The sequence below is a fragment of the Malaclemys terrapin genome, chromosome 11, assembly GCF_027887155.1.
Source record: "Malaclemys terrapin pileata isolate rMalTer1 chromosome 11, rMalTer1.hap1, whole genome shotgun sequence".
Classification (NCBI taxonomy): domain Eukaryota; kingdom Metazoa; phylum Chordata; order Testudines; family Emydidae; genus Malaclemys; species Malaclemys terrapin.
This window is the reverse complement of record NC_071515.1, coordinates 77312854-77330317: the sequence shown is the minus strand read 5'-3', so window position 1 is coordinate 77330317 and position 17464 is coordinate 77312854. Positions and strand designations below refer to the sequence as shown.

Genomic DNA, 17464 nt, shown 5'->3' with positions numbered 1-17464 from the left:
TGCCACAGGCTCTTGGCCCAGTCACTTAGTCTCTCTGGGGATCACATCCTGCTTGTGGCTGTGTCGATGATCGATTGCCAGCTGGGCGGGGACGTTCTCTTACTCTATGCATGTACTGCACCTAGCACGGTGGCACGTGGATCTCGCTCGAGCCCTCTAAACATGCTGCTGGAATACGGTGAGTAGGTGGAGGTTCCCTGGTACCGCAGTCAGTAACGTTACCCATTCGGCACAGGGTACTTCCCGGTTTGCCTTTCGGAGTCCGTGCCGGGCTGCATATAATGCCAATGGGCGCGGTGCTTCCTCTTGGATGAGACTCAGGCCTGAGACCTTGTGCTCATTAAAGATGCTTTCTGTGCGGGGGTGGGGATGTTTGTGACTTAAATTCCTTCTGTTCTTCTAGCTGGAGCAGGCGTTCTCTGCTTCCTGACTTAAACGGGGGCGTTGGGTGTAGCTGTTTAACAGCGGCTCCGCTCCACCTCAGAGGTGGCTGCATTTCATCAGGGAGTGGGAAAGGTTTTGCTGTAGGCTGGATGGGGCTGCAGCTATGGAAGGCCGTTCTCTCTCTCTCCCACGTGCTGCCCGAGGCATGTGTATAATGGCGGAGAAACACGTGCACGGACGGAGGGGAGGATATGAGCTGGCAGACCCCGGCGCAATTCAAGCTGCGCTGATATGGATCTGTGGAGAGGTGAAGTCACCGGGCAGCGAGCCGCAAGCTCCTTGGCCCGGCCAAGTCCCTGTTATCAGGGCGGTCAGGTGCACCCCTGCTCTGTGCTCATTTTCCGATGGCTCTGCCGAGAAGGAAAAGCTTATTCAGGCTGTAACAATGCCGGCTTCCTGTGTTCCCTGCTGCACCAGGAAATAACCCCAGAGAGGAGAACCTCGAGGCACAGGGCAGCTAGCAGGACTGAGCTCTGGGGTCGGGGGGAGGCGAGGGTCCCTTCCCGATCTCCTCCCCTTTCCAATCAGGGGCTCTGTGGTGCACGGGTTTGTGCCCCTTTGCCAGCTGGAAAGGAGGCAGCGAGAGAACGGTCTTAATAGCGTGATCGAAAATCCTCGCTCTTGCTTCTAACAGCAGCCGCTTTGGAAGTTCAAAGGCAAATCCGCTTCCTTCCGCACTGGAAGTTTGTTTGCCTGCGTTGTGGGTCCGGTTTGGGTGGTTGCACTTCCCGGGTTGTTGTTGTAGGGTGGCTGGTGGGATGCGCCAGGGAGCTGCTAGAGGTGCCGTGTGTCGCTGTCGTAGCGTTGCTCCGGAGCGCACAGGTGACGCTTGCACACCCTGGTTTGTTATTGTAGGGTGGCTGGTGGTTGCGAGGCTGTTGGTTTGTGTGCAGTAAAGTGGAGGGAAGAAGGTGCCCTGGGGAGAGTTGGCCTGGATTAAGAAGCGATGAATCGGCTTAAATAAAATGACTGACCCGTGTGTGTGCACGCCGGTATCCATGCACCCACAGGATTTCCTCCTTTTCCCCCGTCTGTACTTGCCAGTCCAATGGTCCGAAGAGATTTCTAGAAATCTCAGAAGAAAGCAAGATTTCCGCCCCAGCGGGCTCAGGCAGTCCCGTGCATCTGGAGGGGGTTCTTAGGCACTCCGGACCGCTCCATGCTCCATGTCGGACAGACAGCCCACGGCGGAAGATACAGGCTGAAATACAGTTGAGGCTATGGTTTTACAGTGTGATCCAGTGGCTGCAGGCCTGAGACTCCGAAGAGCTGGGTTCTGTTCCCTGTTCTGGCACTGACCCACTGGCTGACCTTGGGCAAGTCACGTCCTTGCTCTGTGCCTCAGTTTTCCCCATCTGCAAAATGGGTATAATGCTACTCCTCTCTTTTGTAAAGTGCTTGCACCTGTGCAGGTGAGAAGCCCCATCTAAGAGCGAGCTGGTTATTATTAGCTGCGCTGACCCTTGGAAAACATGGAACCAGATTTCCCAGAATGAAAAACTACAGTAAAATTCCCCTGGGATGTGAGAGTCAAACTGGGGTCTTTGTCTCCTTCCCGCCCCATCAGCAGCAACCCTTCGTTCCCTCCAGGACTCCGGTCACAGTGCTGCTGGGGATGATGTGGGAGGCGGAGGGGAATCCAGGAGTTTCAGATCAGACTCCGGAGCCACGCGGGGGCAGATCTGACTCAGCACTTGCAGTGACGTTAAAAAGGGGTCAGTTCAAAACCAACCGAAGGGAACAGTGTGTACCTAGCCTGGGCACTCACTGCTACGGGAGTCACTGGGGCCGAGAACTGGACATTTACATGGCCCTAACGAATATGCAGCGTTAGCATAATTAATGATGGTGGAAATTCCGGAAGGGGTCTTTCAACGTGGCGCTTCAGGGCTTGGGCAGGTCTCCAGTAGGGACAAGAGGCCAATTCTCCCCCAGCTGCGACGGCCGGGTTTGTACCCGTCTCTCTGACCCCACAGTCAGAGGCCGGCTGCGGGGCTCGCTGGACCTGGGGCTGTCTGTTCCTCTGACACGCACCCAGGGGCTGTTTGTACATGGTCATGGCAGAGACGCAAAGGACACTGAGTGAAGTCATCCCCTCCTGGCCTTTCTTAGTGTGACTTCCCACGGGCTGTGGCGGGGATGGGGTTAAAAGGCCACCCTCAGTAGCCAGGTCTCCCTGCTGGCCAGCATGGAAGGGGGGGCAGGTGAGACTCATTCGGAGGGGGTGGGCCAGGCAGGTGTTGCAGGGAGGGAGTGTTGGGGAGGGGCTCCCCGCAGCCCGGTGTTGCATGGAATTTGGTTGGGGGCGGGGTATACTTTGCATACGGAGCCCCCCTGCCCCCAAACGCTCTTCAGTTGCATCCAGAGGGGACCCGTCCCTTGCCGGAGTAGCTTACAGCCTGTTGCTCTTCTCGGCCGTGGACGTGTTTCGCAGCCTTTAGGGAACGTTCTCATCCCCAGAGGGGGAAACTGAGGCAGCGGTGGGCTGTGTTACTGTGCCCCGTGGGTCAGTGGCAGAGTAGGGCTGAGAACCCAGGAGTCCTGCACTAGCGCCTAGTTCAACCGATCTCCCTGGGTTAGAAAAGCCAAGGTACTGAATCCTGGCCTGGCCAGGCCAGGCCCCCCCCCCGCCTCTCCCCGCCAGGAACAATGACTGTGTTGTATCAAAGGAACAGATGCTGTTTCTGGCAGGGCTGCAAACTGCAGCGTAAACCCCTGGCGGTGGGGAACTTTACCTGGCCAGGGGCTTTGCTGGGACTTGCCAAGGGCTGGCGGGCAGCGCCTACGCGGTGCTGGCATCTGCAGCAGGGTTCAGAAATGCGAGTGCCAGACAGCTTAAGACAGGGCTGAAACCCGGGGGCGTGGAGGTCCCCCTGCAAAGGAAATGCCATGAGCCAGCCAGCCCCCCCAGTGCTGGGTTTGCTGGCGCTCTCCTGCCAACTGAGGCCCGGCCCATTGTGTGGGTATTTTACCCAGCTGGTGGGTCTCCTGGGAGTGCACCAGGCAGCAGCTGATGATTGGCTTTGTCCCCAGCTGTGGGCAGCCTGTCTCAGCTCAGGCACGTGGCGATTCTCGAATGCTGCCTGGCGGGGTCGCCACCATATGCCAGCCCGTGCCCCCGTGGGGTAGGGAGCTGGGGACTGACACAGCCCCCTGGGGAAATGCGCGGTAGCTGCCGGTCTCTGGGATCTCTCCAGGGCCCCCCTGATCCTGCCCCTTCTGAGGTCCACGCAGGATCAGTCCCTGAACCTTCCAGCTCTGCACTGGGCCAGCTGAACTGTCTTGGATCCAGCCCTGCTTTGTGGCCGCTGGCTGTGCAGATAAGCCATCGGCCGGGCTGAGTGTGGGGTGCTGTGAGAAATAGCACGGCAATAACTGGTTGGATTGGGCCACAAGCATGTGAGAATGGGCTTGTGGGAGGAGCTCTAGGTGCCTCTGACACAGCCCTGCCCCTATTTTACATCTGGGGAAACTGAGGCACAGAACAGTTACGTGACTTGTCCAAGACCTCAGAGGAAATCCGAGTTAGAGATGGGAAGAGAACCCAGGAGTCCTGGATCCCTGTCCTGTGCCTCACCCTTCCTCCCTCTAGATGTGCTGAGGCCAGCTGCAGAGACCCAGGGCCTGTGCCTAGCAGGGAGACACGGCTGTGTAGCCAGGGAAGAATGCCCCATGCAATCCCACTCTGCTTTATTCCCTCGGGAGGAGCTAGATGGGGCCAGTGGAGGGAGGGAAGCCCTTTAAAATATCCCCATCCCGGCCCCAGCCGTTCGCTTCAATCCGGCTAGGACCTGCCTTGGTTCCTGGGCAGCACTTCTGCTCTGTGCCGAGGGCCCCGGTGCCTGGCGTCTGGGTGGGAACGAGGAAAACACGAGAGGGATGTTCGATCCCTAATGGGGACAGACTGGTTCCCAGGGATCGCTTTGCTGGACGGACTGGAGCGAATCGGGTGCGTTTTGGACTGAAAGTGCCGATCTGCCTGGAAGCGGCACAGCGGGGCGGGGCCGGGCCCAGATGTGCTTAGTGGCTCATGTGACCTGAGGGGTTTTCCTGCCTGCTGACCGGCAGCATTTTCCTGGACTCTGCATCAGACCCTAGTGTGGTGGTGCCAGGGGCTGGACTCACACCAGCTCTCCTGGAGCTGTGTCGGCTCTGCAGGGACAATGGCTGGCCTGGCGTCTTGCTGTTGACATCAGTCGGGCCGAGATGTCACCACCTGAGAATAAACCAACGTACTGTAGGCCCTGATCTACTAAAACCAAGCACGTCTTTCCAGGGCCTGCTCCCACGCAGATCTGTCTAGGAGCAGGTCTCCGGAGTTCGCAGGTCCCGTTCTTAGACCACCTCCATGCAGGTCAGAGCGGCCTGCAAGAGTCCCTCTGTGGTTCTGTAATGCGAGCCCTGCAGCCCTGTCTTAGAGAGAGGAATGGCAGGAAACTGACCTGGCTGGTTTCACGCTCCCTAGCTGAGTGAGCTGCAAAAAAAAAAAAAAAAGAAAAGGGAAAGGTAAATTACACAGCCCCAGGGCTGGAAAAAGGCGAGCTGGGATTTTCAAACATTCTCTCAGTTTCAGAGCAGTCTGGAGTCGGAGAAGGGAAGCCTGGGAAGGCGATTCTCACTCTTGATGCCGAGTCTTGAAATTGTGTCAAATATCGAACACGTAGCATTGCAGTGGGGGCTTCTGTTTGCAGGTTGCGTCATGTGGCCTATTCAATCAACAGTGCAGCTACACGGAGACCGGGTGATCTAATCCTATATAACCTACTTAGCGCTTTTCATCCGTAGCGCTCATAGGAGCTCAGTGTCATTTCCCTCTGTAAAGTGGGGAAACTGAGGCACGGAGCAGGAAACTAAGGTCATGCACAGCTGGGACTCGAACCTAGGTCTCCTGAGTTGTAGTTCAATGCTCTGGCCATGCTGCCTGCACAGCTATAGGGAGGATCCCCGCCCAGATACTATGGTGATGGGCAGTTGGAGACCATCTAAGTACCCAGGGCTTCTCTGATACAGTGTTGGGCAGCGCCTGTGCTGGGCCTTGGCAGCGATGGGTGCAGGGGCGGCAGGTTTGTCTTATTTTTGGTGGTGCCCAGAACGGGTCCAAGTCCTGCCCACCCCTCACACCTGCTTAAGGCTCTGGGCTGGGGCAGGAGGTGGGGTATAGGAGGGGGTGCAGGATCTGGGAGGGAGTTTGGGTGCAGGAAGGGGTTTGGGGTGCAGGCTCTGGGCTGGGGGTTGGGGTGCAGGAGGGCTGAGGGGTGCGGGCTCTGGGAGGGAGTTTGGGTGCAGGGGGCAGGGTCTGGGCTGGGGTAGGGGGTTGGGGTGCGGGAGAGGGGGAGGGGAGCGGCTCTTACCTCGGGCGGCTCCCGAAAGCGACCCGCACGCCCCTCTGGCAGCGGCTCCTGGGGGGGGTCTCCATGCGCCATTGCCCACAGGCACTGCGGTGGCGGCGGTGGCCAATGGCCCCTGGGCCCTTTTAAATCACCCGGAGGCAGCAGGCAGGGCTGGGAGACTCTCTGGGGGAGGCGTGCAGGGGCCACAGGCAGGGCCGGGGGAGAGACCCGGCCCCAAACATTGGTGGAGCTGGGCCCCCAGGCCCTGAATATTCCTGGAGCATGGGCACCATGGACCCATAGAACTCGCTACCCCTGGATGGGCGGGCTGAGGAACAGAGACGTTCCCTTCCCTGCCTGTGATCACTTAAACAGGGAGTGGAGCATCTCCATCTCTGACCCTTCAGTGGGAGAAGAGAAGGAGGGTATGACCGGGTGAGGAGAGCCGGGGGCTGGCCTCATGGATGCCTGGCAAATGGAGAATGGGCACCCCGTGCGCACCCCTGCTTTCGCTCTACCCCACAGCCCAAATCTCCCGACGCTCGGGGTGCTCCGAAGGGTCCCCCTTCTGCTCGCCCCCCTGGCTCTGCCCTGCCCGGCTGGGTCTGCGGCGAGGGGCTCAGCAGAGGCCGAGATCCTGGCTCCGAGACAGGAGGCAGCGAAAACTCCTCTTTTGTTCCCCAGCACCAATATCTGAGCAGCCGGCGAGGAAAAGCAGGAGGGGACCGGGCCGCATTTTGAACATTCCTGCTGGAGCGAACATGACTCCTGGAGCGAGAGGGCGGGCCGGGCCTGCTCCGTGTGTACTGTGCAGTCACGAAAGAAAGAGGAAGGGGGTGGGGGGGGGGAAAAAGGGGTAGGCAGGCGAACCCTGAGCCCCGGGGCAGGCTCTGACAGCGCGGCAGGCAGCTCGGCACAATGTGCTCAGTATGTTCCCGAGGAGCCGAGCTGCTGCCGTGGGCCGGCGCGCTCCGGCGTACCTGTGCCGCCAAGGCTATCCTTGGCTAGGTGCCAGGTACTTCGCTTGCCTCCCCCTCCTCCGCCCCGGCCTGCGCCTGTGTTTCCCGCAGCAGCCTGGAGAGTTTGTTTTGGTTGGTGTTTCTGTCCCGGGCAGTCCCTCTTTGTCCCCAGGAAGCCGGCCCGGTTCCCTGCCCTGGGAGCCGGGGAGGTGAGCTCCCTACTGAGACCTGGTTTCTCTCTCTTGCAGGGTGCAAGCTGTCCTGTCACAGGAAATGCGAAGCCAAGGTAAGGAGCTGCCCCCTTCGCGGCAAAGTTTCCTTGTGTCGTGGGTCCCGGTCGGGTTCGGGGGGAGCCTCTCTCCGCTCTCCTCAGCTTCGTTCCTGCGCTTGGGTCTGGATTGTCGCTCAAGGTGACACACTCCGGGGTCCCGCCAGGGCTGCAGTGTCCGGTTACAAAGCGCCGCTGGGGACCTGGGCTGCTCCCTGCTGCCCGGGGGAAAGTAAAGCTCGTCCCTCCTGTTCCCAGCGCTGGGCGCCTTTCCTTTGTACACACAGCAAACGTTGGGTCCTTCTGGGCACCCAGCGCGCCTTGTGCAGACGTGGCGGCTGCTTTGCAGGTGAACGATCTTTCCTACTCCCCGGCCCCTAAAAGCGGGGTGAGATCCTGGCCCCAGGGAGGTCAGTGGGATTTTTTGCTGTTGATTTCACGCTGGGCGTTTAAAGCACACACATTTCTAACTGGTTCCCTTAGCTCCCTGGTGTGCCCCCTTCACGGCAGCTAGAGCGGAGGGGTTCTTGTCCCGGTGCTGCTCGGATGGCCATCGGTTGGAGCTGGTGGAGATGCCGATACTCAGCCCCTGATCTCGGCATCAGCTGCTGGCTGGGGATCGCTTGGTCTCGAGCCGGGGGCTGCTGGGAGCTTGCCTGGCTGATCTGGGTTTGTGGCTGTCCCCGGGGCGCTGGGGAGAGCGCTGCCGGTGCTCTCGTGCCGGCTTTCCTTTGGGGGCACGTGCATTGCACCACACGCGGGCATCTGGGCAGGGTGCAGCCGCAGGCCGGGTGCGTGGGGCAGCTACTTGTATCCCGGGCGCCCGTCAGTCCGTGCGCCCATAACCCATCGTGCTGCAAATATGCAGTGGATGCAGCCGGTAAATTTGGGGTGACGTGTGGGAAGAGTCCAGTCCACTGGCCTCCCAATGCCCCCATCCTGCTCCTTCACCTGCCTCTGCTGCTCGGACGCTTGCTGCTCCTGGCGCCTCTGGGAGAGGCCGCGGGTTCCTCGTCTGCTGCGAGCTTCTCCTCCTCCCGTTGTTTCCCCTGCATCTCGGAAGCGCCGGGGCCTGTGTCTGTTCCGAATCGCGACGCACCGGCCCGCGTAAGGCCTAGCTGATGGAGAAGGCCATCCATCCTTGCATGGGGGGAGAGGGGGCTTGCACAGAAGAGCTGGGTACGAAACAGGGTCCCGCCCACCGTCTGCTTGCTCCATTGAATGCTGCGTGGAGAGGGAGAAAGGGAGGAATCTCCTTAGGTTGGCTGACAGGAGGGCAGGTGATGCTGTCCCCAAGCCCAGCCTAGGACCTGGCCATAGAGGGGGGCCGGAGTGCCCGGGAATCACTGAGCTGGTGGGGTCTGATGCAGCATTCTCCCCATGTCTCTTCTCCAGCTGCCAGGAGCCACCCTGGTACGGCAAAGCCCTGAGCCGGGTCTCTCTCCTGGGGTCCCCGCTCTGCGTGGGGGGTGCACCGGATGTTAGCTCTGGGGCACGTAGAGAACGGAGCTGGCGTCACCCACGGGATGGTGTGTTCTGTGTCCCCCTGTGCTGCTCCACACAGGGTCCGTCTCTGGTCAGGCCCCAGTGCCAGGCCCTTGAGCTCCCGCGCTCTTAGCTCTGCAGGCCTGGGGTCAATGCCCAGTGTGGGGCCGTCTGTCCCCATCGCTATCTGGGCTCTCCTCCGAGACTCTTCCACTTCGGTTGCTGCCAATCCCTCCTCAGTGCTGGTCTCCCCAAAATGCAGCCGCCCCTCCCCTCAGCTGGCCCTGGAAGCAACGATCCATCCAGCCCACCCTCGGGACGTTACGCTGCCTTTCTCCGCAGTGCTCACAACCCACCATAGAGCCTTCTCCCCACCCCCTACATCCTTAGGAACACAGGCACCGGCAAAATGGATCCATCTCGCCCCGTATCCCGTCTCTGATCGTGGAAGGTGTGAGAACCCCGCAGCAGCAGATCGGAGGTGATCTAGGGCTCTAATAGCGATTGGCTCACCCCGGAAGCAGGGAATTTAATATCCTGTCCCAAAGTTGTCCTACCATTAACTGGGATAATGCTGGTTAGCCAGAGAAATGTCCAATCCCTTTCTGAGACCTGCAATGTTTCGGGCCGCAGCAACTTCCTGGGGCAGTGAGTTCCACCGTCTTTCTCCCGAGTGGGCGGAAGAGCCGGACCCCATGGTCTGGAACGGCCTCTCCGCTCATAGGCGGTGACTCGCGGTTCTGCAGTCCCCATCTGAGACGCCCCCGGCTCTGATTCCCGCCACTCCCTCACTGAACTATCTCTGCTGCTCCACTTCCTCAGCCGGCCGCCCCAACCCTTGTCTGCCTGCGTCTCCGGCCGCCCTGCCTGCACGAGAGCTCCCGATTTCCCAGGCAGGCTGTGCTTGGCTGTCGGGCATCTGAGAGGCTCCTTGGTGGAAGACGCAAGGCAAACGTGGCGCGGGTGGCAAGGGGCAATGAGATGTGTTCTGTCTCTTTCCGCAGCAGGGCAAAACTCAGGAAGAAAAGACCCTTCCCGTTCTGACACAGGGCCGTGTTTCTCCTCGCTCTCACTGCTGGGTGTACGGAGCATCAGGTGTGAAGCTCCGCCCACAACCTTAAACTCCACCCACAGCATCAGTGGAAGGGCTTCAATGAGTGTCGGTGAACGAGGGAACATGGCCCTCATTAGGTTTCAGAATCAACGCTGTCATGTCTGTGTGCCGACTCAAGAGGGCAGCGCCGGAGTGGTTCATATTCGTGAGGTTTTCTTCATGACTGTAAAGGCCAGAAACAAAAATAATTTGTTTTGTTAAATGAAACCCCCTGGCTGGAGTGTCCAGGCTGCCTGGTTAGAGACATGCAGTCCCGCGCAGCGTCCTATCTCCTGGGATGCCAAGACTAACATGGGAACGGCGGGCCCAATTCTGGGAGGTGCAGGGGGTGTCCATGCAGCGAGGGTGGTGTCCTTTCTGTGCCAGGGGTACTGCCCCTGCCGGCGCTCGCCGTCCTCCCTCCTGATCCGTGTCTGTGCTGGGACTCCAGAGTGGGGTGGAGCTGGGTGTGTGTTTCCCAGGTTAATGGCTGCAGCAGCGCTCAGATGCTGTACGTAGGACGCCAGCCACTTCTGCCAGGCGCTGGCATGTGCCACGGTGCTGGTATTAAGGTTCAAGAGACCCGGGTTCGCTTCCCAGCTCTGATATATGGGACCTAGGGCAAAGCAGTTTAATTTCTCTCTGCCTCAGTTTCCCCTCTGCACAGTTGAGACTATCCTCCCATTGTCTGGCCTGTTAGACTGGGAGCTCCACAGGCAAGGGCTGTCTCTTGCTCTGGGGCTGTGCAGGCCCTGGGGCAATCGGGCCACAACTGAGATTGGGCTCCCAGGCGCTACCATGAGCCATAGACTAAAGACTGTTGCCCCCTGCCACGCGCACAGCCAGTGTGATGATGTGCCAACCCCAGCGCACAGGCGGGATCTGCCCGGGCGTTTAGGGGAGCGCTCCCAGTGTTGCTCCACCAGAGGGGCAGCCTAGTGGAGACCAGGTCCTGGTGTGCAGGCCACCACGTGGTCTGAACCGGCTCGGAGCAGGTCTAGATGGCTGGGAGGGAAGCACACCAGGGTTCTGTCTACACTCGTGCTCCCAAGACTGCCAGGGTGCAATGCTGGGAGAGGTCCCAACAGAGGCCTGGGTAGACTGCAGCTCCAATGCACCCCGAGAGATGGGCAGACAGGCAGGATGGACTCGCGGACTGGCTAACGGTCCAGTTACAATGCTGTGATCCAGATCTGGATTCCAACTGATCTGCCGCAGACGCTTCTCTAGCCTTCCCCCCTGGAGTTGGCGGTGCCTGGCTCTGGGGCTCACACCGAAGCTAACTCGGCCTTGATCTCGGGGGCACGAAGCCGGCCTGGGAAGGTGTTTGGGGAGCTGCAGCCGTTCTAGCTGTGTGCGCCTGGCATAGGGTGACCAGATGTCCTGATTTTATAGGGACAGTCCCGATTTTTGGGTCTTTTTCTTATCTAGGCTCCTATTATCCCCCACCCCCCATCCCGATTTTTCACATTTGCTGTCTGATCACCCTAGCCTGGCAGGAGAGAGTGGCAGGGAAGCTGTGCCCAGAAGCAGCATCTGGTTTGGCCGGGAGATGTGTTTTTATGTCCATATCCCTAGTGGCAAGCGAGTGATCCAGGCGTCGTGTTGCAACCCGAAAAGCTGGGTGGTGAAAACCAGCTAGCAACACGCAGGCTTTCCCGTGTCTGCGCCCGGAGCTGTCCGGACACACACGTGCGGCTATGGGCACACGGCTGTGTTTGCTGCCACGGTGAGCGCGGTGGCTGGCCCAGCAGCCCAGCTGGTGTCAATCTTTGTAGCAGTGCTGCACTCCGGGGAGCTGCATGCCCGCTGAGCGTCTGGCCCTCGCTGCCTGGCTCGCAGCCGTGGGCGCATCTGGGGGCGCGTGTCCTGAGTGAGCATGTGCATGTTTCTGCAGGTGCACGGCTGGGGTTATTCTGGGGTGGGCGAGCGTTTGTCTCGCCAAGTGCCCTGGGGAGCCGGCAGTCCTGCCTTGGCTGGGTGCATTGGGCCGCTTGTGCCCCCGTCTCCCCCGGCATCTTTTGGGACATCTCCCCTTGTTGCCCTCTGGCAAGAGGTGCAGTGTTGGGATTGTTCGCTTAAATGGAGCACTGGTGATCTCACCGCCGAGGTAGCTAGCATGTGGCATGGACACCAGGGCCCTGTCTACACTAGGGTTGAGCAGCAGCCGGAGAGCTCCCCAAATGACGCTGCATCCACAGCCTGTGTGTCCCCTGCTCTTGGCTTCAGGCTTGGAGCTGGGTCTGCTCATTATTCCTGGGACTTAAAGCAGCACCTGGGACCCCAGTGGAAATCAGGGCCCCGCTGCGGTAGGCCCTGTACGTATCCCTAATAAGGGGCAGTCGAAATAGACGAGACAGAGGGAGGTGGGTGGGGAATGACTTGGCCGGGGTGCTGGCAGCTGTTCTTTTAGCTGCGGGCTCTTGACCCCGCGATCCCAGCCCCAGGTCTCCGGGGTTGCTCAGCGAGGAAGAGCTGCAAGGCTCCGGGCGTGGGCGGGGTGGACAGACTGCGAAAGTGGCCCAGCCGCCCCGCCCTCATACCAGCAGGGAAGGGGCCTCTGAGCTTATGCCAGCCAGGTCCCACCAGGAGCCAATGGGCAGGGCCCCCTTTATTGCACTCTGCCGAGTTCAGGCTCTCCGAAGTGGGGGGCAGCGCCCTGTCTCCCGTGCCCATGACTAGCCCAGTGCACTAGGAGGGCATGAGAGGAAGGGGTGGAGGGAGAGAGACCAGCCCTTTGGTTCAGCCTGGCACGGCTCCAGTGGAATAAATCAAACTCCCAATGTTCCTGGCCCGGCCAGCCCGTCATTTCGGGTCTCTGTGGCCACGGCTTCAAACCCCAGCCGAGCCCTTGGGCTGTCCCGTTTCCAAACCCCCACGAGCTGCCAGCACGCTCCATCCAGTGCGGCGGCTGCTCCTGCCCTCGCTTACCCAGACGGGCTCCGTCTCGCTCGTTAGCCTGATCAGAGCAAAAATCAATAAATAAACCCGACCATAGGTAGGAGGTTATTCCCCCTCTCCCCCCACAAACGTCTTCGAGATTTTACCCCCTATAGGAAGAGGAGAGGGGGAAATCTCCATCGCAGGCGTCCAGTGCTGCGGAGACCCTACAATAACACAGGGGGCTGGGCAGTAACAACAATGGGAGTTTGCAGAGCGCCCTGGGCCGCTGGGATGGAGGGAGCTGCAGCCCTGGGAAGGGCTGGAGGCGTTTGATTTTTTTGTAAATCCATCACTGGGGCTGCCAAGAAACCATTCGACAACAACCACCGAAAAAACCAAATCGTGCTTGTAAGAAAGCAGGACTAAGCTCCTCCCATTGCCGTGTGGGGCAATTAACTCTTTAAACGCTGGACTGGCACCTGGGCGGTTTGTACCACTCTCAGGTGCGTGGGCAATGTACTCTTTGCGCCCCCCCCCCCCACAACATCCTATAAAAGCTCCACGGCCCACCTCTGCCACAACAACTGGGTTTCTGCATATAAGAGCCAGGGCTGGCATTGGGGGGTAGCAAGCGGGGCTGTTGCCAGGGGCCCCACGCCACAGGGGGCACCACAAAGCTACATTGCTCAGGCTTCAGCTCCAGCCCTGGTTGGCAGAGCTCGGGGCCCCGGGCTGCACTCCCATGCGGCAGGGCTTCGACTCAGCCCTGGGCCTTAGAGAGTCTAATGCCCGCCCTGCTTGCGGCCCCCCAGGGTCCCTGGACCCCTAGTTGAGAACCCCTGCTCTAGTTTATTACCAGGTTGGGTTTTTTAGGGTTGGAGGTGGGGGGGGGGGCACTTGCTTTTGGTTCAGGGAGAGGGGACCCATCCTAAAAGATAAGATTGTCAACAGATCTGCTAGCCCTACTAGCTTCATAATTAGTCTCGGAGCAGCTCCGGGTCGCACTGTGCAAGGGGCTGTACAACCGCAGAGCAAGAGCCAATCCCGGCCCCGAAGACTTTACGATCTACACAGACGCCACACAGAGAGGAAGGAGGAGGCCTGAGGCCCGGAGGCGGTCGGTTACGCTCCAGCAGTCCCCCAGGGGGGCGGTGGTGAAATCAGGACTTGACCCTGGGTCAGCTGTGTCCTGACGCAGCGTCTTTCCCCTCGCAAGGTCGTCCTTCCTGTCCAGCCACGGCAGTGCCCCTTTAAAAAGCACCAGCGCAGGCCGATCACCTGACCGGGTCTGTAAAAACCTGTTGGGTTCTGTTTGCTCTGAAGCAGAGGAGGTTTGGCCGGTGCGCTCGGAAAGGGCTGCACCTATAAACCAGCAGCAAAGGCAGGGGAATGGGGCAGAGTTCTTGAGAATATTCTAGTCCCTGGCCAGCTGTGTCTGTTCCCAGCGGTGCAGATCCGAGCCTGTCTCTTTGCCGCTCCGCAGGCCAGAAGGATGGGTGCAAAGTTACCGTCTGCTCTGGGAGCAGGGCAGGGAATTCAGCCCCCAGCCCCAGTTTCCTGTGCGTTAGGTGGGGGCTTTAATTAGAGACCTTTGCAGCAGGGGGGAGCGGGGCAAAGCCAGCCACAGCCAACCACGGCCTGAAAGAACAGGCCCAGCCACTGAGCTGGGGAATTTGGGAGATCTAGGTTCAAGCCCTGCTCTGCCACACGGTGCTGTGACCTTGGGGCGGCCGCTCAGGGTACGCCTGCATTGCACGCAAAGCCCGGATCTGTGGGACTTCGAGCGTCCACACTGCACTGGGAACCCCGGGCTTTGCAACCGCCCTGCTGCGTCCACGCTGCAGTCTGCAGACCCGGTCCGAACCGTGTGCTCTCGTATCGCTTGGGGGGTTGCCGCATAGCGGGTTGCAGGAGAACTTGGCTCTCCGGCCCGTGGGAATCGAGCAGACCTGTGTGAGGTGGTCTCGCCACGTCTCACGTCCCTGGCTCTGCAATGGGGATAGCAGCCTGCCCTGCCTCACTGGCTGGGGGGTTGTGAGGATAGATATGTCGCGCTATGAGGAGCTCAGGTGCTCCGGGGATGGGGGCCTTAGTGAGACAGGTAGCTCTGCATTTCAGAAGCCACGCCTGCACTTTGCCAGGCGCCGTGTCTCTCTCGTCGGCCCCAGAGGGTCACATTCAGAGGGCTGTGTCCACTCAATGAATGCTTGTGGGGTGCTTTGAAATCCGCAGAGGAGCAGGGCCAGTGATGCGACCACCAGAGACTACAGTTCCCAGCGGGCAATGCGCTGCTCAGCTCAGGGTGGAGCACTGCATGCTGGGACTTGTAGTCCCCACAAGCTACAGCGGTGGGTTAAAGTCAGGGCTGGTGGCAGCCTTTTCAGCACAGGTGTGGTCGATGCCCCGAGGGGAGATGGTGACTTCAGGATTGGTGTCCCTCGGGAGGCGGCTGAAACCAGGGGACTTGGGCACAGTTTTTTCCTCTCTCCTTTTTGCATGCAGAGGGCTCCGTAGGCCGGACCGTTGGAGCGCTGGCTGAGCACTGCCGTCGGTGCAAAGGCAGGGAGCTGAGGACTTCGTACAGCTAGAGCTTAGGACAATTGCTGTGTAGAGTAGTAGAAGGAGTTGATTACGTTGGCTCGACTCGATCTAATGTGTCGCTGCACTTTGAAATCCTAATCTGCAGCACCGCCGACCCCGAGACCGCCAAAATCCCGAGAGCGGCTGAAAAACCGTGAGATTTAAAAAAACAAACATGGCTTTTAGGTTCTGATTTGTTTTCTGGCGGTGTCGTCCTTTCAGGTCGCGGCCGTGACCTTTCCCCCAAACCACAAGGGCTACAAAATTATTATTATTTTTTTTAAATGAAAGCTGTGATTTTTCGGTGATTCCTGGGTCCAGGAACTGGGGCTTTAGGAAAAGCAGCATGTAGCACGAGGCTCGTGATAAAATCGTGCGAGCTAGCAGGGCTGTAGCGAGGCGGGGTGGGGGAATGAGGCCCGCCGTGTGAACTGGAGGAGAGTGGCGCCCCCCGGAGATCAGAGGGGAGTACTGCACAGGATGGAGTTGGATTTTTCGTCTGCTGCGTGAGATAGTCACTGAACCGCAGAGGGTTGGGGGAGGGACTCCTTCACTGCTAACCGTCACCGTCAAATCGGCCTGTGCTATTAATAAGGCTTACCTCAGGCTTCAGGCATCCTTCCCTCCCTGCATTCCTGGTGATGGGGCTGCTTGCCCCCCCCCCTCCCCCCGGCCCCCACCAGAGAGCTGTTTCCTTCAAGCCCGCTCCAAATGCATTCAGCCCTTGATTGCTCAAATTGCTGCCATCTGGTCAATGTTACGGTGAAACTTCCTGAGGCTGGTTGTAAAACACCAGGCCTGGGTCTTGGGGCACCAGGGCTGCCGCTTGCAGAGATGCTGGACGTTTATGCTCCTGGGAACATCCCGGGGAAGGAAGGCGCCTCGGTGTGGAAGGAATCCGGGTCTTTTTCCAGAGGCCTGATGAAGTCCGTTATAGATCAGCTCTTCCCACGCTGTCCTGACCTGGAGGGACCTCTGGAGGGGTCGGCAGCCTCCGGAGCTCGCTTAAGCCTCGGTGCCAGTGGTGGAGTGGGCTGGGCTGTGGCTCTCTCCTGTCTTGCGTCTGCGCGAGTGAGATCAGAATCAGGCCCTGGGGGACAAAAGACTCCCCCTCATTCCCCTGAGCTCTCCGGCTCCCTAATATCCTTGCCCACCCTCACGAGAACGGCCATCGGATGAGATCCAGCCACCCCTGGTTTGTCCTGGGAGGGCTGGTGGCGAGGACGGGGCTTGTCTGGCTTGTGATTGCAGCGTGGCCCCCGAGGGCCACACATGCCTGTTTTGTTATTGTAGGGTCTCCTCTGAGGGCTGGCTGCATGCCGGGGCTCACATCCAGGCTGTTCACAAGCCGTGAGTGTCTCACCCCGCTTGGGGATAGTGGAGTCCCTCGAGAGTGAGCCGCGTTCACTCAGGTGCTGTTTCTGACCTGGCCAGACGCAGGAAACGCTACATCGCTTTGTGGTGGCTGCTCCCAGGAGAGATCCCTGCTCCACCACGAGCAGATGAGCCGGGGCTCTACCTTGGGGCCACAGGTGCCTCTGGGTGCTTTACGCTACCCCAAAAAATCCTTCCCTTCACTCCACCCCTTTCCCTCCCCATGCACCCGGAGAGAGCACTGTGTGGTGCGCTCAGCTGTCCTTGCATGAGCAGGATTTAGGGACGCCCCTAGTGGTGATGCTGGGCAGTGCAGGCTGGGAGCTGGAGAGCCAGAGCGAACCCCAGGGTCTGTCTGTGTCCAGTGGCCTCACCACCAAATCCCCTTTATCGTCCCCACAGCTGAGGTCTGCCTGCTCTCGACCCGGGGCGGGAACGCTCCCCCTCGCGTACTGGAAGTCATCACTTGCAGCGAAAAAGCAGTGCGCTTCTATTTACTTGCAATGCATTATTTGACCACTAGATGTCTCTGTGCAGTACAGAATTGCAGGCAGGGCGTGGCCCGTGGTAAACATTAGGGAGCCCACAGACCAAGCTGGGGTTCGAGCTGTGTGGAAGCGTCTTTGTATGGTTGAACACCGCCTGTCGTAACTGGCTCCGTGAGTACTGCGGTGCCGAGCACGGTGGAGGAGCTCTAGAGAACAGGGTACATGGATTCTGACAGGCGAGATCTGTTACATCGAACACCCAGGGAACAATCCAGCAGCAGCCTCAACTCCAGCAGCGGTTTCCAGAGCTTCCGCAGTCAATGACGCTGTCAGCCTGGAGCCTCTCTCCCTGACAGAGATCCAGAGCGTGAACAGCAACATCCTGGATGGGTTTGTGCCATAGAAAGTTGGCAAAAGTGGGGCTCGGGAGTCGCTCTGCCAGGAGGCTGGAAGAATTCCATTTCCCAAGCTCTCTGCTGCGTGGTAACGTTCTTCCGTGGGGCCTCCCCAAGGGCTAAATGATCTGTCCAGTGCATCACGGGCAGTGGGGCAGAGGTGGG

The 17464-nt window shown here is 59.5% G+C and overlaps 1 protein-coding gene across 7 annotated transcripts in view; it reads left to right on the top strand.

The window, feature by feature from the left end:
* The window catches only part of TNS1 (tensin 1), a 257548-nt gene that overhangs the window by 21191 nt on the left and 218893 nt on the right, over positions 1 to 17464 (top strand). For all 7 annotated transcript variants that reach the window (XM_054043851.1, XM_054043849.1, XM_054043847.1 and 4 more), the window contains exon 3: positions 6982 to 7019. In XM_054043851.1, coding sequence (XP_053899826.1) covers positions 6982 to 7019 — 38 coding nt within the window. The remainder of the gene's footprint in view (positions 1 to 6981; positions 7020 to 17464) is intronic.